The sequence below is a fragment of the Stegodyphus dumicola genome, chromosome 3 (assembly GCF_044657685.1).
Source record: "Stegodyphus dumicola isolate Sdum_Otavi_A_Nest chromosome 3, ASM4465768v1".
NCBI classification, from domain to species: Eukaryota; Metazoa; Arthropoda; class Arachnida; order Araneae; family Eresidae; genus Stegodyphus; species Stegodyphus dumicola.
The window spans coordinates 21,634,150-21,654,289 of record NC_140770.1 but is presented as its reverse complement, the minus strand read 5'-3'; the positions used below and the strand labels follow the sequence as shown (position 1 = coordinate 21,654,289).

The window sequence follows — 20,140 nt, the reverse complement described above, 5'->3', positions numbered from 1 at the left end:
TTTAACATAGCATTGATGGTCTCAAGGTCAACAGTTTGCGTCGTGATTAAATCAGCAAGGTTTGTAACTGTAACCTCTGTAAGTTCTAAACTTCTGGTAGAAAGGCTAATGGTAGGAACAGAGGACTGTGAAACATCGATTCTTTCTCTCGGGGCCTCTAGTCAAATCTGAGTTGCAGCCTAAGGCAAATAACCCTTAATGCACCTTTACTTTGTTTGTTTTGTTTATAAGCAATTCATTCCATTCTTACCTAACGTTTTTCTCACCACCTGATTCCAGATTTCTCTTTCCTGATTTTCACCATTTTTCAATCACTGCTCCAGAAATTTTAAATCTCTAAAATGAACATCTGAAAGAAACTTTGTTTCCCATTTTCAATAAAGACAACTAAGAGTAAAAGTCGTTAAAAAAGGTGAAACAATGAGTTCTGAAAAAGTATTATAAAATGGTGAAAGAATGAGTGAGCTGCGGCCTACTACTACTAATAATAATACATCAAATAATACAGAATCAAAAAACTGAAACAAATTCAAGTGCATCAGTTAAAAAGAAAAGAATTTACAGGAAATTAAAAAGGAAGTTACAGAAAATTATGTAATTCCTTTAAATTTAATTCCTTTAATTTTAATTATAATTCTTTTAATTTTTAATCTAAGCAATTCCTTTAAATTTCACTCGTCTGTAAACCGACGAGTAAAATTTAAAGGAATTGCTTAGTGAACAGCAGTAAATTAATAATTATTACGTTAAAAAAAAGTGCAAACTCTTGATAATTATCTTTTTCTTCACATTTCGCTGAAGATGTAATTTGTTGTAGAATAAATGAGATACTTCGTGAATATAACATTTTAAAGCTTTACTAAAACTGAACCGTGTAATTTTTGTATTTAATATTTTGCTTGAAATTATTATTTTAATTGATTACATAATTACAGGCTTATCAGTCGTGGATAAAGGATAATGGAAAAGAGCCTAAGCTGCCGGGGCTAGTCTATACACCGAATCAGTTATTCTGGATAAGTGCAGCAAACGTGAGTATTTTATTTTGCATGTTTTTGCAAAAACTAAAAAGATCATTCCTGCAAATTATCTAACTGCATTAAGCAAGTTTTGATTTAAAATTAATCGAAGAGGCATTCAAACGAGTGGCAGTTTCGCTGTAATTTAAACTGGTGCATTATTGTTATTATGCAATGGACGCTCGTTAATTCGAACCGTAGGTTAATTCGAACTAATCCAAAGCCCCCCTTCCAAAAACTTGTATAGAAATTATTGCTAAAAATATCTCATTAATTCGAACTAAATTTTTATCACTTCGATTTGTTCTATCTAAACATTTGACAAAAAATTTCTCACACTGTATTTATTATTTGTTTGTAGAAATCATCTGTATTGCTTTTCTGTATAATGGGACACATGCTGGATTCCTAGACTTCGAGCATTCGATCTAAACATTAATGGCTATTGTCCGATTGTCCACCTCTTAGCGGTGCTCAACGGAGGAAGCTCTCTGATCTAACTTAATTCCTTGGATTTATTCAGAACCCTTTATGGATGGATTTGGCTAGGGGGAGAATCATTTGTTTATTTGTTATTGGGGGCTATTGCTGGTATTCGCAATGTTCGAGGAATAGTGCGAAATTTGTTTGATTCTTTCAACGGTATTATGGCAAACCGCTCAGGAAGTTCTTCTACTCATACAAGATAAACCATGTGAAGGAATTAAAACACCACGATTATGATTAACGGGTGGCATTTGCTCTGTCAATTATTCGCAGAATGGAGTTCTGTGACGCTTGAATGAAAGAATTGTAGAAAGATGAGTCCCATTTTTACCTAAACGGAGCTGTTGACACTAGCAGTTCTCGAATTTGGGCTTCTGAATAATTCCATGCAGTTCCAAAAATCCCACAGCATTTACCAAACTTCACTGTTTGGTTGCCTTCGTAGCAGATTTCGTGAGTGGACCCTTCTTTTTTGAGAACATTACTCTAACAGGACGGCACATCTGTGCTGTTATCACGCAGATATCATGATATGTTAACTAGGTTTTTTATTGTACAGTTTCAGCAGAGAAAGTTGCTGTGTTAGGTAAGGTTTAGTCAGAATGGAGCACCACTGTACAATAATCTATCGCTTTAGTGGGCTGTTCCACCATCACTTTGCAGAAGAAATGATCTAAGTCACGTTTTTCCACTTATACCGCCATTTCGTGCTCCAGATCTAACCCCTTTGTGAGTTTTTCCTCTGGGGTTGTTTGAAGTTCAAGTTTTACCTTGGCAGGGTCCTGATCACCACGATCGTAACAAAAGATATATCACTGCTGTTTTGAGCAGTCTTGGTGAGATGTTACGTTCTCCCGTCGATGATGTTGTGTACAGAATGCAGTGTGTGATCTACGAGAAGGTGGTCACATTGTTGTGGAAAATTTATGTCTTCCCCGAGGAAGCGCTTTTATTGAATAAAGTGCTATGATGAACTGAAACATCGTCTGTAAAACTCTTTGGGACAGTTTATTTGCTGCATTAAAGCGGTGTTGCATCGAAATTTCTTCTCCGTTATTGAATTGTCTAATTCTCAGCAGTGCAAACTAGGAAAACGCCGTATTTTCGCCTATCGGCAACTTTCGGAGCTAATTTTGTTTTCACGGAATCATCTTTTCTATATTGTCATTAATCTCTGTACCATATTTGGTGGTATTTCATTTGATAGATCAAGCTATAGATGGCTTTTAATAGTGTCAGTTTGAAAGCAAGCACACTATACAAATGTTGGTATTTAAACTTCCATCTGAGTCTGAATTTATTGTATTTGAAAAATCAGACGAAACAATAAATTGAGACGGATGTGAACTTTACATGTATTATGCAGCTCATTTTGTAATTCTTTATTAGTCTTATTATTATATGCTTCGCCATTAGGCACTACACGAGAAGGGAGGGATGCCACGTGGAGGTCTTTCTAAGGTAAACTGGCACATTACACATGGAGCAAATCACGAAAATTCTCATACAGTTAGCCCCATCCCTGGGCCTAAAACCCCGGATCGAACTACCAGTGTTCAGAGAATTTTATCGCTCAGCCGTCAGTGGGTAATTGTTTTTAGACGTGAAATTTAAAGCAGAGACCCACAAATGGTGTATTTGATTACAAAAATAAATACTTCTAACCCTTTCTTTCTAAATATCTTTTGTTCTTTGCCTACGAGCCAAAATATTTTTAAAATATCACTATTTAGAAATGTACTCAATTATGAGACTTTGGACTGTCAATTACTTTTATTTTAATAGCTATTAAAAAACTTTTTTAATTTAGGAGAATGTACATTATATTCTAATACAGTAAAGTCTCATCAAGTTTGTTTTTAAACGGCATACTTAGTTGCCTCCATCACAGTCGCTATCAAGGCCTGCTAAGACCCTATACCACACTAGAGATTTTTACCTCAAAGGTTTCATCACTGTGATGCCTCATCGAGTACCGAAGGCGCCATTTAATTTGACTGCGTTTAATGTTATCATTCGAATTTTGCTATTGGATTCTTTTCCGTTTATATGCAAAAACATGGAACATATATCTCCTACTGGGATCAGTAAGTTGGTTAATGTTAACAAAATATTGCAGACTGAATATCTCAAATTGAACTAAAGTCGTCAAATGAAAGAGGAAATTGTCAAATAAGGTAGACACGAGCGCTGAAACTGTCAAACGATAGAGGCCATTAAGCAAGGGATTTTGTAGCTATGCAGTTTGATTTCGATTTAAGGCCACCAAAGCAGTCAGATTGAATATCCTCTGCAGTTGCTGAACATGTCTTAAAACCTAGTCTCAGCAAAGATAATTTTTAAGCAGGCCAGCCTTTCAGTAAGTTATGAAATAGAAAAAAAAAGAACTAAAAACCAAGTCTTCAACTAATATTAATTGAGAGAAATTTAATTCTTGATTTAAAAAAAAAAAAAAAAAAAAAAAAAAAAAAAACTAAAAAATTGCCCAGTGACAGAACAATGTATTTGCCAGTAACTTTCTAAATCAAATCCAAGCAAATGATTAAATCGGTCAATTCGCTGCAAATGGTGAGATGGTCTACAAATAGTAAGATTAGGAGTACAGCATCAATCATATAAGTTCCAAACACATAATGAATATGAGCAGTTAATAAATGAACTTTGCGTAACAACTACAGATAATCAACTGTTAACTACGTTTTTCCTAATTAAAAATTCCGTGGAAGTAACTAAAGTTGCTTCAAGAAGAAGATAGACGTCTTGAAGTCGAACAAAAGTTTCCATGAAACTACCGAAGAATTTTCTTTGTTTCTCAACTAATGTTTAAATTTTGAAATTTCAATTTTTCCTTTGTACAAGGAAATCAAGATTCATTTATCGTGTTACTCTTCTTTACATTAAAAACTAATTATTTTTATGGCATGGTGAACCAAATAAATATAATATTTCAGGTATGGTGTGAAAAACTAAGTCCAAAAGCCTTGGAGCATATCCTAACATATAAAAGGCATAGTCCATCCAAATTTAGGTAAGACAGTTATGAAAGCTTTTATTTTAAATAACGGAAATAGAAACTTTTATTTTTAAATGTTGTTATTTTAGTCGAAACTGTAGGACTTTGTATTTTATATAAAAAGTATGAAATATCTTATAAAACATTTATTGTGAATTTCCTTTAAATATATCGTTTTAAAGTACTAGAATAATTTGAAAAATATTAAAGAAGTAAAGTTTTAATTTTCTCAAAGTTTTTTAAAACGTGTCTTCTTTTTCAGAGTTATAGGACCAATGTCTAATTTAGCACAGTTTGCCAAAGATTTCAATTGTAAAGCTGATTCATTAATGGTTCGACGAAACAGTTGCGAAATTTGGTAGGAGCATCATGTACGCAAACCAAATTTTAGAAATTACCTTATTGGTGTAGGGTTGTTATTTTTTAATGCGTTATTGATGGATGTATGACCTACGTACTACCTGAAAAATTTATGTACAATTTTACATGTATTATCAATATCTTTGCTTTAAATAAAAAGTTGAAGCTTCAGTTTTGATGAGTGAATTAATGTTTATATATTGGTCTTTATGATAACATATGTTTTCAACTAGCACAATATTTTTTCAACACATTTGTAAGCGTAAGGTAAAAATTATAATTTCTAAAGGATTTGAGTTCCATTAAGTTGATAAAAGGATTCGGCTATTAAGTAATGATGCCAATATTGTTGGCACATAAATATTAAAAATAAGAGAAATAAAAGAAAAAACTGCATGACTTCAGATACATAGTTCATTTTTAAAAATAGTTTTATTTCAGCTTATTAATATATTCATAAATGTATTTTAGTAATAATTACGATTTAAAACATTTTGTAACTTGATGTAGTAATTTTTCCGTGCCCACAGGCATAGAAACTTCCTTCAATTATTTTCAGCATCAGAGCATACATTTTCTATTTAGATTTACTACATTTATTAATTTCTGATACCACATAAAACAACTACAACAATATTTACACGCAGTTATACATAGCAAATGTTTTGGAAGAAACATTTTAGCAACAGCTACTTTGAACTATTTTAAATGAAAAATATCGTCTACTACTTTTAAATGTTTTCTATTAAAATGACATATGTAATCAAGCTGTCCATTGAAGGATATATTTTGCGTTTCAAATTTCCAGCATTTCAAATTTTACTTTGTGATTCGTTCAGTAATGGCAACGTCAAGTTGTGTCCTTTCGATCATAATATCCCCAAAAGTAACTTCCTATTTATCTTGAAAAACACGCCCTTCTTCTGATACTTTACTTTTCCCTTTTGTTAGAGATATGGCTTGTAGATTATTCTCTTGATTAAAATACCAATCATTATTTTGTTTACAACTTTAATTCACTGAAATGAAATTTCATATGAAAGCTACCCTAAAACATTTTTCACAGTTTCAAATAATTGGTATTAATATAACGTAGATCTAATGACAAAAAAGCACAAATAACATATTTTACAAGCTGGACGTGAGTTTTGCTGAATCTGTTTAGCAATATGAATTGTATAACTCTATATATCAAGCTATAACCTAGTAATTGACTCAAAAAAAGTAAGAGTACGAAATGATAAGGAAAAAAAATCCGACACATCTGAATATAAACTTGAAATGACGAATAGTTCTTTTTTATTGCACCGACAACCCTACCTTAATTCAATCATTTAAATAACGTCGTAAATATCTTCATTCTATTTGAAATCCCGCGTATAAGCATAATCCAAATGCCTTTAATGTTGCCTATATTTATATTTTAAACTCTCATTTCCTGAGATCCGGTGATTAAATACCGGGTGCGTCAGAAATTCGTGCAAAGTTAAAAAATTCGTAATAAAAGAAAGAATGCACGGGAAAATTTTCTGGTTGCGCCAATATGGTCAGAAAGAGATTGGATGTTTTTTTATGTTAAAAAAAAATGTTTCCAAAAGTAACCGAGGGCGCGCACACGTCATACTGAGATCTTTTATGCAATTCAGGCTATCAATAAAACACGTTGCTGGAAACAACCCCGTCATTCAAAGCTGTCAGCATTCTTTCTTTACCAGATCTGGCGTTGGTGGTTAAATTGTTCTACAAGAATGGTGAATCCGCAACTGTTACATTGTAAAAGTTTAGCACGGAGAAAGGATTGAAGGCATAAAAAAAGCCATATTTCATTGAATGGGGTACGGAATTTTGTATGACGTTTTGAGGACACGGGGAGTTTGGAGGATAATCAACGAAATGGCAGAACACCCTTGGGAGCTTACCGTGTCCATGTGGTACAAAGTGTTATGAAAAATATGACAGCCGAATGATCAACGGGGAGTAGCAGTGCTCGTGAAGCTGAGTGAAGAACGGGGATTCCGGAAGCGTCGAGTCGACGTCTTACTTAGGCGACGTCAAACCCTCGTGAGTACCAGAGCCAGCCATTGCATTCTCCTCATGTGACTGTTTGATGTGGTTCTTTTTTTCTGGGTCCTTTCTTTTTTGAAGAACCATCTCCTGTATCTGGCGTGTAAACCTGCACAGTCACTGCAGCACAGTATCTTACGCTTTTGCGTGACCCCGTTGTGCCTGCATTTCAGGAAAGACATGCGTTATCTGTTGTCACCTTCATGCAGGATGGTGTCCCGCCCCACATTGCACGCGACGTTCCTGTTGGAATCTTTCACCGACGGCCGAGTGATAGGTCATGGGTGTAAGATTCAGTGGCCCTCAAGATCACCAGACTTGTCCACGGCAGATTTTTGGTTGTGGGGATACTTAAAGTCTCGTGTGTACCGGCGCTCCCCAACCACACTGGTGGAGCTGAAAAATACCATTCGACTGACCGTCGCTGCCATTGATGGCGACATGCTACACTCCGCTGTAATGGGCATAGGGACGCGCCTCACTTGCCTATTACTTTGTGGTGTTGGTAATGTTGAAAATCTGTTACTATAAAATAAATCCATAGTGTCATGTTATCGTGATCTATTTAATTCTCTGTTTCTGTTTTCGTGATTTGAATAAAACATCTCAGTATGACGTGTCAGCGCCCTCTGTCGGTTACTTTGGAAACATTTTTTGTTTACATGGAAAAAAATCAATATCTTTCTGACCATATTGGCGCAAACAGAAAAATTTTCCGTGCATTCCTTCTTTTATTACGAATTTGTGACGCACCCGATATATTTTTCCCTTTGATTCTTTCGCGGGATAGTCAGAGCACTGTTATTATAGGTACCTTTCGTAATTTAATTCAGAATGCTGGAAACAGAACTTAAATTTACACATTCTGCAATGCACTTGAGAGCTAATGTATTGTTAAATGTTTTTTCTGCCCATCCAGCTACATTTGTATCCGCAGGTTTCCGGATATAATGTTTGGCGGCATGTGGGCAGCCAAAGCGATAGTGATCCGGATCTCCGATAATTTCATAAGCGCTTGATAATTATCGAGTAGGTCAGACTGGTGCAACCAGCTCATAAATCAAACATGATTGGTTAAATATTGAGGTTTTGAAGTGTTGTGAATTAATTATTTTCCAGCTGGAAAATAATTAATTCACAACTTTCCTGTTGTTTCAATGTCCGAAAAACGTTACCATTGTCTGACGAGTTCTTCATTCAATATTGTCTTCAGATCCGAGCTTGAAAGTGGTACATATAGTGTGCTTGTGTAAAGCTCGTCTGCTGCTTCTTTCGCAATGATGTTCGAATTTTAACTTCTGGTGATTCATGTCTGAGTTAGAACCCTTGAAGTTCTAACCTAAGGCTGGCCAAAGAATTCTCTATGAATATTTCTTAGGAGCATATTTCTCCTTTTGTGGCCATATCAAAGGATGCATGAAAGGTATGCACGGAAAGTATGCACGAAAAATCCATTTCAAATGTTAAATGTAACAATTGCTGCCGTCACCACAATATTAAATACAGGCATGCATTGTCTCATACAGGTGCAGTAAGGCTTTTGTGTGATGGAGGTAAACACCGGTTGCACTTGGTCAGTCAAATCAGCACCGCTTCTGCCGCTTGTGGATGACTTTGGATTTGTCGTCCAACCATGATTCATTTGAGCTTAATGGGAGAAAGATCTGGTGATCTCGCTCACCAAGGCAACTTCGTGACACTTTGTACAATATGTCGGTTGACAGCTACTGTGTAGGAACGAGCAGTGTCGCGTTGGAAAATGATCGCTGAAGTATTGTTCAAGAATGACGTCGCAACCAGTTCAGGTCACCAGTCTCACATGCAAACGTTTTGAAGGTGTGAGAGATAACGCCGAGAATGCTTCTACTGTTTGAAACTTCTTCCCTAACCATAACTCCTCATGTAAGTTCCGTTTGTCTACGCTAGAGGCAACTTAGTTCCAGGTATTCACTTAATCTCCTTCTAACAAATACATCGCCAACACTGGCACCAAGACAGAAATGGCTCACATCCGAGAACGCTACAGATCTACACTCCAACGAGCTCCACCTTGACACTAACGAAGTCGCAGATAGCAGTGATTTGTAGTTCAGTGATGTGGCTGCTACAGGGTATCTTCGAGCTGTATTTCAAGTAATCCCTTCGTTACTGCTCGCTGTGTCAATTTGGTGATAATAAAAGCTGGAATGTCTGCTGCAGATGCTGTCCAATGCGCCATAGGCATGTGGGGTATACGACGGTCTTTCCTTTGAGTGATGACACGTGTGCGACCGGACTCCAGCCTTCTTGAGGCGATAGTTGCGGCCAACAGGCATGCACAGACGATATATATCTTCCAAGTGTTTTCCCAATATTGTGAAAAGAAAGTTCTGACTCTGCAGGCATTAAAGCTATTTGTGATTTGCACAATTCCTCTTCTGGGAAGTTCCATGAGTGCTTTATTAGTGATGGTGTCGAAACTTGCTGGTATTTTAGGATTTAATTTAGTATTTAAAGATTTAATTTCATTAAGTCAGGTAGGATAATTTCTTTTATTTTGCTGGGCGGAGAGAAAGTCGGTTACATAACTGCAGATGAGCGAATTATTTGTGTTGTAGAATTGATTGACGGTAAATTGCTTTTTATAAGTACCGGCAAATTTATTAGCAATATCTAAAGGTTTGTTAATTATTATACCGTTGTCTTTAATCGGTCATATTGTAACTCAGAATGCACAAAATTTATATCATTTGAAGAATTACCTAATCGTTCTCACATGTTCTATTCAAATACTATAATAAATCTAGAACGATGTATAAGAGAAATTAAGCAAACAAAAGAAAAAAACAGTTTTTCACAGACGATTCAGTATTTCTCATTCAATTAATTCAAATAATAAAACCTTTAGCCGGAAGATAAGAACAACATAATTCAATCATTTTTAAAGCAAAAAATGAACAATTTGAAAACATATAAGAGTAAAGAAACTGAGATCACTGAGCTGGGTAACAGAGTGGATATATATATATATATATATATTTATATACGTTTCGTGCTGCCGATTGCAACCAAAATACGAGGCGCACATCTACATGTTATAGCAGTCCTATATACAAAATTTCACTGTTCTGAGTCTACTCGTTTTTGAGTTATGCCAGATACATATTTACGTACGAACAGACACCACGAAACTTTTCATGTACACTGCTTGATGAAATTTTTCCAGTTATCAACAAATAATTAGTTTTATATTTAAAGATTAAATCTGATGGTATCTTAAGATGGTTTTACATTCGGAAAAACGAAAATATAATATATTTTGATTCACCTTTATTTTTTTTACAAGTGCCGAATATCTGTTTCCCGTACACTTCATTCAATAAGTGAGTAAGTGTTTCTTTTTAGGCTACGATACGAGCAAAATGTTAATATACCTCTGAACAATGGTATTTTTGGAAGCACTGTGGCATAGCAATGCATAGTAATAATAATCTTAACACCACTAAGAATCATTTTCTGGATTTACGTTGAATCAACGCAAAATACCAGAACGAAAATTAAAAGCCCTCCTGGCCAAATTGTTCCTTTCGGCTAAAAAAAAAGATTTTTCTTTTTTAATTTTTAAAGTCCGAAATATAAGCAACACCGATAGCAGATGTTTCCCACATTCCGTTCTTTATTTCTCCTCGCCTAAACGTTCTACAATTGTCTACAGTATATTTGGCAGGATAGGAAATGTGCGAAATTTAATTAACGACCCCTTTTCTTATCTAACCAGAAGAGCTCTTTCTTAATGCCAACTGCCCCATAACGAACAATAGCCACCTTTTACATGCCCCCCCCTTGTATATGATGAGTGAACAGAACGAAACTAACTCACGAAGTGGGCGACTTATTCCTGTCCCCCTGAATCCCCAAGATGAGAGCCACAACAAGTCATTTATCCCCCATAAGTACGACATTTTATTGAAGCTAGAGGCCTCTATTTTCTTCAGCATACAAAACTGTGCATACAAACAAATATTAAATTAAAGCTGGTATGTGCTAAAATAAAAATGTATTTCTTTTACACTCATTTTATGGTCTTAAGGAATTTTTTAAAAATCATACCAGTATTATTTTAATATATCTCTTATTAAGCTTTCCATGTTTAGTCATTGAAGTTATTTTAAAGTCATTTAACGTTCTTACAAATTCCGTATTTTAATAAAACTCCAAAGTCATTTAACGTTCTTACAAATTCCGTATTTTAATATTAGAAACGTTTAAATATTTATTCTGTTTTCCTACATCAAGTCAAAAGTCATACATACTAATAAGGCAAAAACGAAATAACTTTAGGGTTACACTAAAGCTAAACTTTGCTTGGCGTAAAACAATGCTGCCAAGCAATACTCTTTAAAAAAAATGAAACTGAAACAAAGCAACAAAACATGGAAGAAATGACATGCGCAGACAAATTAGAAACCGCTGATTCGCTAACGCCGACCATGACGTCGAAGAGGAGGGGCGAAATCACGGAAGTAGAAGAAAAAATGGAAAAAATAAAAGAGCAAGGCTTATATATTTATCTGATATGTATCCACTAGATTCGAAGAGAAACTGCATACTTATCCTATTTCTATAAACCTATCCTTTATTACTTAAAATCTTTTAAAAGAGAGGGTCACATCTTACGAAAGTTACACGTTACCTTATTATAGAGAGAATATAGGATAGTAACATATGTGCTTTTTTTTTTTTTTTTTTTTTTTTTTTTTTTTTTGTTTCTTGCATTGGCGATTTGGCGAGCTTGCTTTTTGCGTTTCGTCGTTTATTTTGGCGAGCTTTTGGAGGAGCGCCGAGAAGTATCGGGGTTTCGTTCCGGGGGATGCAGCAATGGAAGCAGGACGGGATACGCTGATCCTCCGACGGTGCCACGGAACCTTCCGCGACGTCGTCGTCGCAGCGGAATTACCGGGAAGTTTAGAGGCGTCCCGGAACCTTCCGCGACCGATGGAATATTTTCCCGCGTTTCAATACCTTTCTCCAGTCATCGAATAGAAACATGGATGCACTGGAATTACCGAAAAATTTAGAGGGATCTCGGTTCCTAAAAAAACCAGTACAACATTTTTTAAACGACCGTTTCAATTCGAATAACAAAGCCACATTTTTTTCCCAGAAAAACAGCGACGTGTCAAGAAAATGGTAAAATATATACGAGTCACTAAAAGAATGTTGTGGATGGTGCTGTTTCGACGGTTCGTGACCGCATTTATATTCATGTGATATTTTATATCAAAGTAAAATAATATCTACTTTACGAGTCAAAATGTTGGTGGGGAGATTAAGGAATACCGTTACGAGCAAAATCTTAAGATGGTCAAACCCGTTTCGAGTACCATACTGAGCGCGTTTTGAGGTAAGAGATTATACTTATTTTTTTATATTGCCTACCTATCTTAACTATTATATTTATTATATTTTGCATTCGTTAAATTTCCCACGCGGTAAATCGAAGAAACAGGAAAGCTCTTCACTGATTTATAATAAACGTAATCCGAAAAGAATGGGAAATAAAATGTTTTATAATTGTTTAAGCAGAAAAAAGTATCAAAAGCCCGGAGAAATTTGACAGTAGACTGACCTTATAATCGATGGCATTTTACTGTCTTACTGCTCCAGGTATTGGATTTCATTACATTCGATGTTATAAGAGTGCATTGTTCATCAGCGTAAAGAAGGTCTATCATGTAATATTTCAAGTGTTTAAGAACATTTCCGAAGAGAAGTGTTATTTTATGAAATGTGTATTAATACAGTACATGGTCTGCAAAATTTGCATGTTATTGTACTTTAAAATAGATCTAAATTTTACAGATTAAACGGATAATTTATATCTTCTGTAAGAATTAACGATGTATTTATAGTTATGAACATGTGTATTTATGCCATGCGTTAATCTGTTTCTGTTTGTACTTAGAAATATCTCCATTGGCAGTTCCGTAGAAAAATAGCCATTTTCTGGAACTGCACGATAAGTGCGGTTATAGTAAAACGTACCGGGAACTTACGTGAGACGGAAAATGGTTAATTTAGTTAATTTGAATAGGTTACGTTAGGTTATTTGGTAAAGCAAATAAGACTATCCGCCAAAGAAAAGGGATGCCTTCGTGAAGAATTTTTCTAAGGACAACTGGCTCTTATTCACGTTACCTATACTGAGACGCATGAATCCCAGCAAAGCAGCTAGCACATTTGCCTGCCATAGAATATAGTCTAGATCAATAGAAAAATAAATGCTACGCAAGAGAAAAATGGGTGGTACGCAAAAAAACAAAGTATTTTTAACTATTAAATTCAAAAATGAAAATCCCAACATCCTGATTGAGTTTTTCCTCCAACACTCGTAAATGTATGCGATCTGAGATTTTTTCGAGAGTGCTGGTAGTGGTAGTACTTTGTAGTGGTGGTACAAAATGTTTTTCAATTTTTGTTTAGGTGGTACGTGTTAGTCAAAAGGTTGAGAACCGCTTATCTAGATCGAACAACGAGTATTCAACCGTCTTAAAAACTCAGAGACTCATAAAATTGGAAAATCTCAGTCATAAACATTTCAGACACAAGGAACGTAAGAACGGAAATTAAATTAATAATTTTTGAATGATTAAAGTAGTTTCCCTGAAGGGACCAAGTCTATCATCTCGACGGAATTTGAACACGAGACTTTCTGATTTCGATTTTTAACCGGACGTGCTTCTAGCTAAGCTACGAAGGCCAAACACGAACAATTTTATTTGTTATGTGAAAATTATATTTAATACAAGATTAAGTATTTCAGTTGATTTATAAATATGACAACTACGTATTTTTTATGATTTGATAAAACGTTTGCTTTGGTATTTAAAACTGTACCCGAATGATATTTACGATAATATAAATATTAATACAAGATAAACGTTTTCGCAAAAATATGCCATTCTGTGACGCGTTTTAGTTGTACTTTTGTATTGTGGCAGCGCGATCAAGAAAAAGAAAACTGTTTAAGTTGCCATGGAAATCGCAGACGACTTTTTATTTTTCGTTTTCAGAATTTAATGGTGTTATAGAATAGAGTTAAAAAGTGCCTTGAGTGTTTTCTAAATGATAGTAAATAAAATGAATTCTTTTAAACTATAATCCACTGAAATACTTGTAAAAAATGCCTATAATCAGGAAGAAAATGTTTTAGCAGTCTAAAGGGGTAATTTTCTCAGAAGGGCTATTAATTTCGTTTTGTATCGTATTTAATGCAAGTATATAATGAGGTTATTTAAAATAACATATACAGGGTGTATCAGTACAGAGGTGACAGACTTATTATATCGAATTTGTTTTCCTTTATTGTGACAATTAAGATTTTCATCAGGTATTGAAGTAAAAGCTGAATGTGAAATGAAACCTGCGTATCATGTTCATTTGCTGTGAAAAAAAATATTTTTCTTTTTTCTATCAGTGCTGAATATTTTTAGAAAATAAGTTGTATGAGATAAAGAATTCTGTCAATAAAGTCAGTTGTGAAAAAGGTGTAATTAAGTAATGTGAATTGAGATTATTCCTTATTTTTATTTATGCCAGAGCTATAAGTCTTTTAAAATAAGGAACATTAACATCATTTTTCACTCATTACTTACATTTTTATAATCCTGTAGCATTTAACAACAGTGTTTTTTTTTTTTTTTTTTTTTTTTTTTTTTTTTTTTTTTTTTTTACACAGGACAACATTTTACATTAATTTAGAATTTGTAGCCATTTTTTTACAATAGATCGCACAGGTAGCAGCTTAACACTCAACTTACGCACGGCGCGTATTCGAGAGGTCCGTGGTTCGATTCCCGGCGAGGGCATTTCTTATTTTTCAAGTCTCCTGCTCCCCCCCCCCAAAAAAACCTAATGTCTCGGCACTGGCGCCCGAACTCGCCAGACCACCACGCTACGAAGGCATGCTAAGAAGGCGGAAGAATTACCTTGTAGTGTAATACTGAATTCTGGGCGCACTATGCTCTATTTACGCCTACATTCTTCGCACCATATGTCTAAGCATATTTTCTAGATATCGATACCACCCGTGTTACATATGTTATTCATGAGTTTTGGCATATAGTGTTTTCAAATATGTTTGGTGTCTTTCTTGTCTCTTCATTCCTGTTTTATAAACATATGCTTCTAGATGTATTTCTACACATAAGTTTTTATTTTTACTTGTTTCATATACATATACGTCGCAGAAATAATCTTCAGACTCGTGTTATTACACCTCAAAACAATTATTCGAGCTTATTTCAAGTGAAATTAAGAACTTTTTCCCCCAGGAAAATTATAAAACGTTGGTTGTACAAGAAATTTCGTAGTAATACTTAGCTGAAAAACTCGTGTATTACTAAAATCCCACAGAAATTGCTGCCGCTTGTTAAAATATTTCAGTGGAGTTCATTTTAATAGCACTTTATTTACTTTCAGTTTAAAAACACTCGTGGCCCTTTTTAACTCTACTCTCTCAAAACTGTTAGTATCCAAAATCTAAAAATAAAATGTCGTCTGCAATTTCCATGGCAACTTAAACGGTTTCCGTTTCCATGATCGCGCTGAAGTATAGAATTATATTATTAGGTAATAATATGGATGAGAATACAAAGAAAGCTTTAGATAAAGCAAAAACGAAACGTAAACCTTTAAGAAGGTTAACAACACAAGTAATTAACAGAATATCTGTATTGGAACAGGATATTGTAGATACAAAATCATTAGAAGAATGTGAGATGAATCTACAAGAAAAAGCAGATCGGATATTTAAGTTAGATCTAGAATTTGAGAATTTAATTCCTGAAGTATCTGATCTGGAAACAGAAGTCGAGAATAATCAGGAATACAGAGAACGTATCATCTACGCGAAATCGAAAGTTAAGAATTATCTTCAGAATTCAGATAGAAATAAGACAGATTTGTCGTTGAAGAATAATTCTTCACTTATTTCGAATAGTGAACCAGACAAATCGAGAATAAATTTGCCGAAACTTCATGTAGAACCGTTTGAGGGTAATTTAGAGAAGTTTCAGGAATTTTGGTCACAGTTTGATAATGCGATTCACAGTAACGAACGTTTATCTTAAAGCTTAAAGGACCAGCCTTAATTAGCATTCAAGGACTATTGGTATCGGAAAATAATTATGATTTAGCGGTTGAATTGCTTAAAGAAAGTTACGGGAAAAAAGAAATTATTGTAAGATCTCATATTAACCATTTGTTAAATTTAAATGCAGTAAAATCAGCTTCGTATTTGAAACAGTTAAGGGAGTTATACGACACGATAGAAATCCAAGTGCGGGGTGTACAAACTCTTGGGTGTCGAACGGAATTCATATGGAAGTTTGTTGTTTCCACTACTAACCAAACTTATTCCAGATTCTATTGTGCTAGATTTTTATAGACAGCATGAAAAAGACGATTCTCAGAATGTAACAGAATTATTAAAATTTCCTTGAAAGAAATAGAAACGCGAGAACGAACATTTTTGTTTCGAACGCGAGAACGAACATTTTTGTTTCGACAAACAAGGGAAAATAATGAATCAGCTAAACGCGTAGACTATAAATTGTCACTTAATAAATTTTCGCAAAAGGGAATAGATTTCAGAAGTTTTAAGGTTTAAACAGCAAGATTCGATTCCTAACGCTACCGCACTGAGCACATTTCAGAAAATTTGCATTTTTTGCAATAATTCTGAGCACAGTTCCGAAAATTGTGATAAGGAACGCGAACAGAAATTAGAAAGTTTGAAACGAAACGGGAGATGGTTTTTTTTATGTCTGCGAAAGAAAATCACATGGTTCGTTTACGTAAATTAAAAAAGTGCTGCTTGACATGGAAGCGTAAACATTCTAGCTTTATTTGTGACGCCAAATGCCTTCCGCGTCAGACAGAGAGTCGATGAATGACAAAATGAAAGATCAAAATAGTGTTGCGATGAATCATGATGGATTATCTGACGTTTCAACGTGAAATCAATAATCACGCATCTACAACGACCTTGGGAAAAGTTCATGTTTCACTTCGAATCGACAAAATCCAAACAACCGCGAATTTGTTTACAGTAAATGATGAGGTACAGCCGTAGGACTGGGAGAGACATTTTGAGGTTTATGGAAAAATAGGGGATTCGTTTAACATCTGGCATGATAATAAAATTAATAGAAATAAAAATTAACACGATAAACTTTGTGCATTCTCTAACCCCAGATATAAATAATTGGAGTAATCTTATTTCAAAACAAGCATGGAAGTCCGGTTTCCCCCGTAGTGTTGCCATCGCTCGCTTTGAAGTCTTTGAATTTGTTAATCAAAAACAAATATGAAATCGATATTGAAACAAATTTCAAATTCTAAATTAGGGCTTTCAGTTGCCCATATTTGATGGAAGATTACGTTATTCAAAATCTAAAGACTCTAGATTTTGAATAACGTAATCTTCCATCAAATAATCACAATGCGAAATTGTTTCATCACAATGCGAAAAACATACAAACATTTATGCAGATTCTTCATTATTGAATTTCTTTAAATATAGCACAGGGAATAGATAATATTGAGTGGCAACGATTTGAGAAGTGATACAGCCATTTATAGTGAACCGACGCAAAATGCCGAAACGAAATGAATAGCCCTTCTGAACAAATAGCCATTCTGAACAAATTGCCTTTGGGCTCAAAATTAAAAAGCACATTAAAAATTTAATAAGGAGCAACTTAGTACTGCAAACCTAAGCACAAATATATGTTAACCAAACTACTATACCGTTCGGGCGGCATTCGGATATTTAAGGTTCCCAGTTAATTATTTTTTTTTCATTTTATTTTTACCTTCGTCCTTTTTTTCCTATCTATTCCTGCATTCTGCTTACATTTTAAATGCTAAAATTAAATTTTAAAATAGGGGAGGGAGGGAATACGTTTGTTTACCTATTAGACACCAGGCGTCTCCGTCCTCCGTAACCAAACGAAACTATTTAAAATCAATAGACGCAGATCTTAAAAATATTCATAATTTCTAATTAAAAACATTCAGTGCTTTTATAGAACTAAATTACACATTAAACCTCTCTACACATACTGTAAATTAAATCATTTAGAAAATTTATTAACATGATTTTGAAAATTTACTGAACTGCAGCGATTGACAGTGCCTTAGAAAAATAACCATGTCCCAGGACCTAAGCACGATTAACGCCGTGGTAGCCGAACGTAACAGAATGACACGAAAAATGGTCAAGTTAGAATACGTTATTTGAATATGGGAAAACGCATGAAGGCTATTTCCCTAAGAGGATGGATGCCTTCGAGGAAAACTTTCTAAGCAAGCCTGTCTCGTATTCCCGTTACCTACGCTGAAACCTACGAATCACAGCAAAGTAGCGACTCCGTTTGTCTGGAATAGAACCCGATCCAGGACGAAATCCAGGACGAAGTCTTCAGCAGTCTTAACCACTCGGAGACTCGTAAACTGGAAAAATCACAGTTATAGTTATTTCACACATAAAAAACGTAACAACGGAAATTACATTTATATTTTTGGGCATCATTAGGTTATATAGGTGAAGGGAACAGGAAAAGTGTCTTCTAACACTGGACGGGATTCTAACACTGGACGTTTTGATTCCGATTTTTAGCCGGACGTGCTTCCAACGTCACGGCGAAGACTGAAAACAAACAATTTCATTTGTTATTATCAAAATGCTATTTATAACAAGATTAAAAACCATTTTGATACAAAACAATTTTAACCATTTGTGAGTACACAAAAATATGTGGGAAAGAAACAATTTTCGAATCTTGCACGCTTTCTTAGATACTTCTTTCTTTAGGAAAGATTTTAAACTGAATGCATTTCCCCAAAAGTTTCGTTCTAGAAGCTCTAAACTCCTGCGATCGGAGACAACTGACGTATGGTACAGGAGCGCTGGTGGCCAGAAGGAGATTTTCTCACAAACCAGTGTGACAGTCTATGTGTTAACACGATTAGTTCCAAATCATTTTCACTTCAAAATTGTTCCTCTGTTATTGACAACCAAACAAATATATCGTTTTAATAATATACCTGAATCCACTGATCCTGTTTTCGAATCCACTGATCCTGTTTCCGAATCCACTGATCCTGTTTCCGAATCCACTAATCCTGTTCCGTTCATGTAAATATTCCATAAAATGTTTAAGAACATTTCCGAAGAAAAGTGTTATTTTATTAAATGTATTAATACAGTACATTGTCCGCAAAATTGCAAGTTTCGCATTACAATAATATTTGCAGTATTGTACTTTAAAATAGATCTAAATTTTAAAATAATTCATTTTATTTACTATTATTTAAAAACCACTCACGACACTTTTTAATTCTATACTCTGAAGCCGTTAGTGTCCGAAATCTAAAAATCAATAGTCGTCTGAGACTTCCATGGCAACTTAAATAGTTTTCTTATTCTTGATTTGTTATGATTGCAAGAAGAATTTCAAGAAAATGTTTAAGGCTTGAGTGTTTTCGAATCCAATTTACACCATCTACATTACTAAAACTAACGTCAGTAATTCTCTGGAAAATCTTAAAGGAAGAGTTTATGCGATAATTTTAGAATTTCTGAGTCTGTAGGTTTAATCCTGAGGTCATTATGCAGAGTGGATTTTCTTACGAACCAGGGACCATTGGCTATGATTCGCAAGGTTTTATTTTGTATTCTTTGAATTTTCAATCTGTTCGTACGAGCGGTAGCCGCCCAGTCTGGAGAAGAGAAGAGAAGCATTGAGTAGTATAGGTCTTATGACTTGTAAATATAAAATTCTTTTAGTAGCGATGCTAAGAGTTGAGTGTCTGCGTATTAATGCGTAAACACTTCCAATAGCTTGGCTTGCTTTCTTGCAGATTTCATTGATGTAATTTTGAAAGGTTAATTTTCTATTGAAGTGAGCACCCAGGTATTTGATTGAGGTATTCCGTGCTATTTCAATATTATTAAGTTTGATTTTTCTGGTGAGATGTTTTTGAAAACAAACAACAGTACATTTTTCAGAGTTGATTTTTATCTTCCAGGTTTCAAACTATGGATAAATCTTATCAAGGACTTCTTGAAGTTAGGAGACGGCTTTTTTAGGATTCAAAGATTTGCTTAAAATCGCCATGTCATCGGCATAGCATGCGATGAGGGCTTCTCTAG

General features: G+C 34.7%; 1 protein-coding gene across 4 annotated transcripts in view; it reads left to right on the top strand.

Moving 5' to 3' along the window:
- LOC118193976 (neprilysin-2-like) overlaps window positions 1-5,049 on the top strand; it is a 92,960-nt gene extending 87,911 nt beyond the window's left edge. For all 4 annotated transcript variants that reach the window (XM_085812628.1, XM_085812630.1, XM_085812629.1 and 1 more), the window contains 3 exons: window positions 936-1,031; window positions 4,457-4,533; window positions 4,781-5,049. In XM_085812628.1, the coding sequence (XP_085668754.1) occupies window positions 936-1,031; window positions 4,457-4,533; window positions 4,781-4,880 (273 nt within the window). In that variant the 3' untranslated portion in view covers window positions 4,881-5,049. The remainder of the gene's footprint in view (window positions 1-935; window positions 1,032-4,456; window positions 4,534-4,780) is intronic.
- Window positions 5,050-20,140: the final 15,091 nt, after the last annotated feature.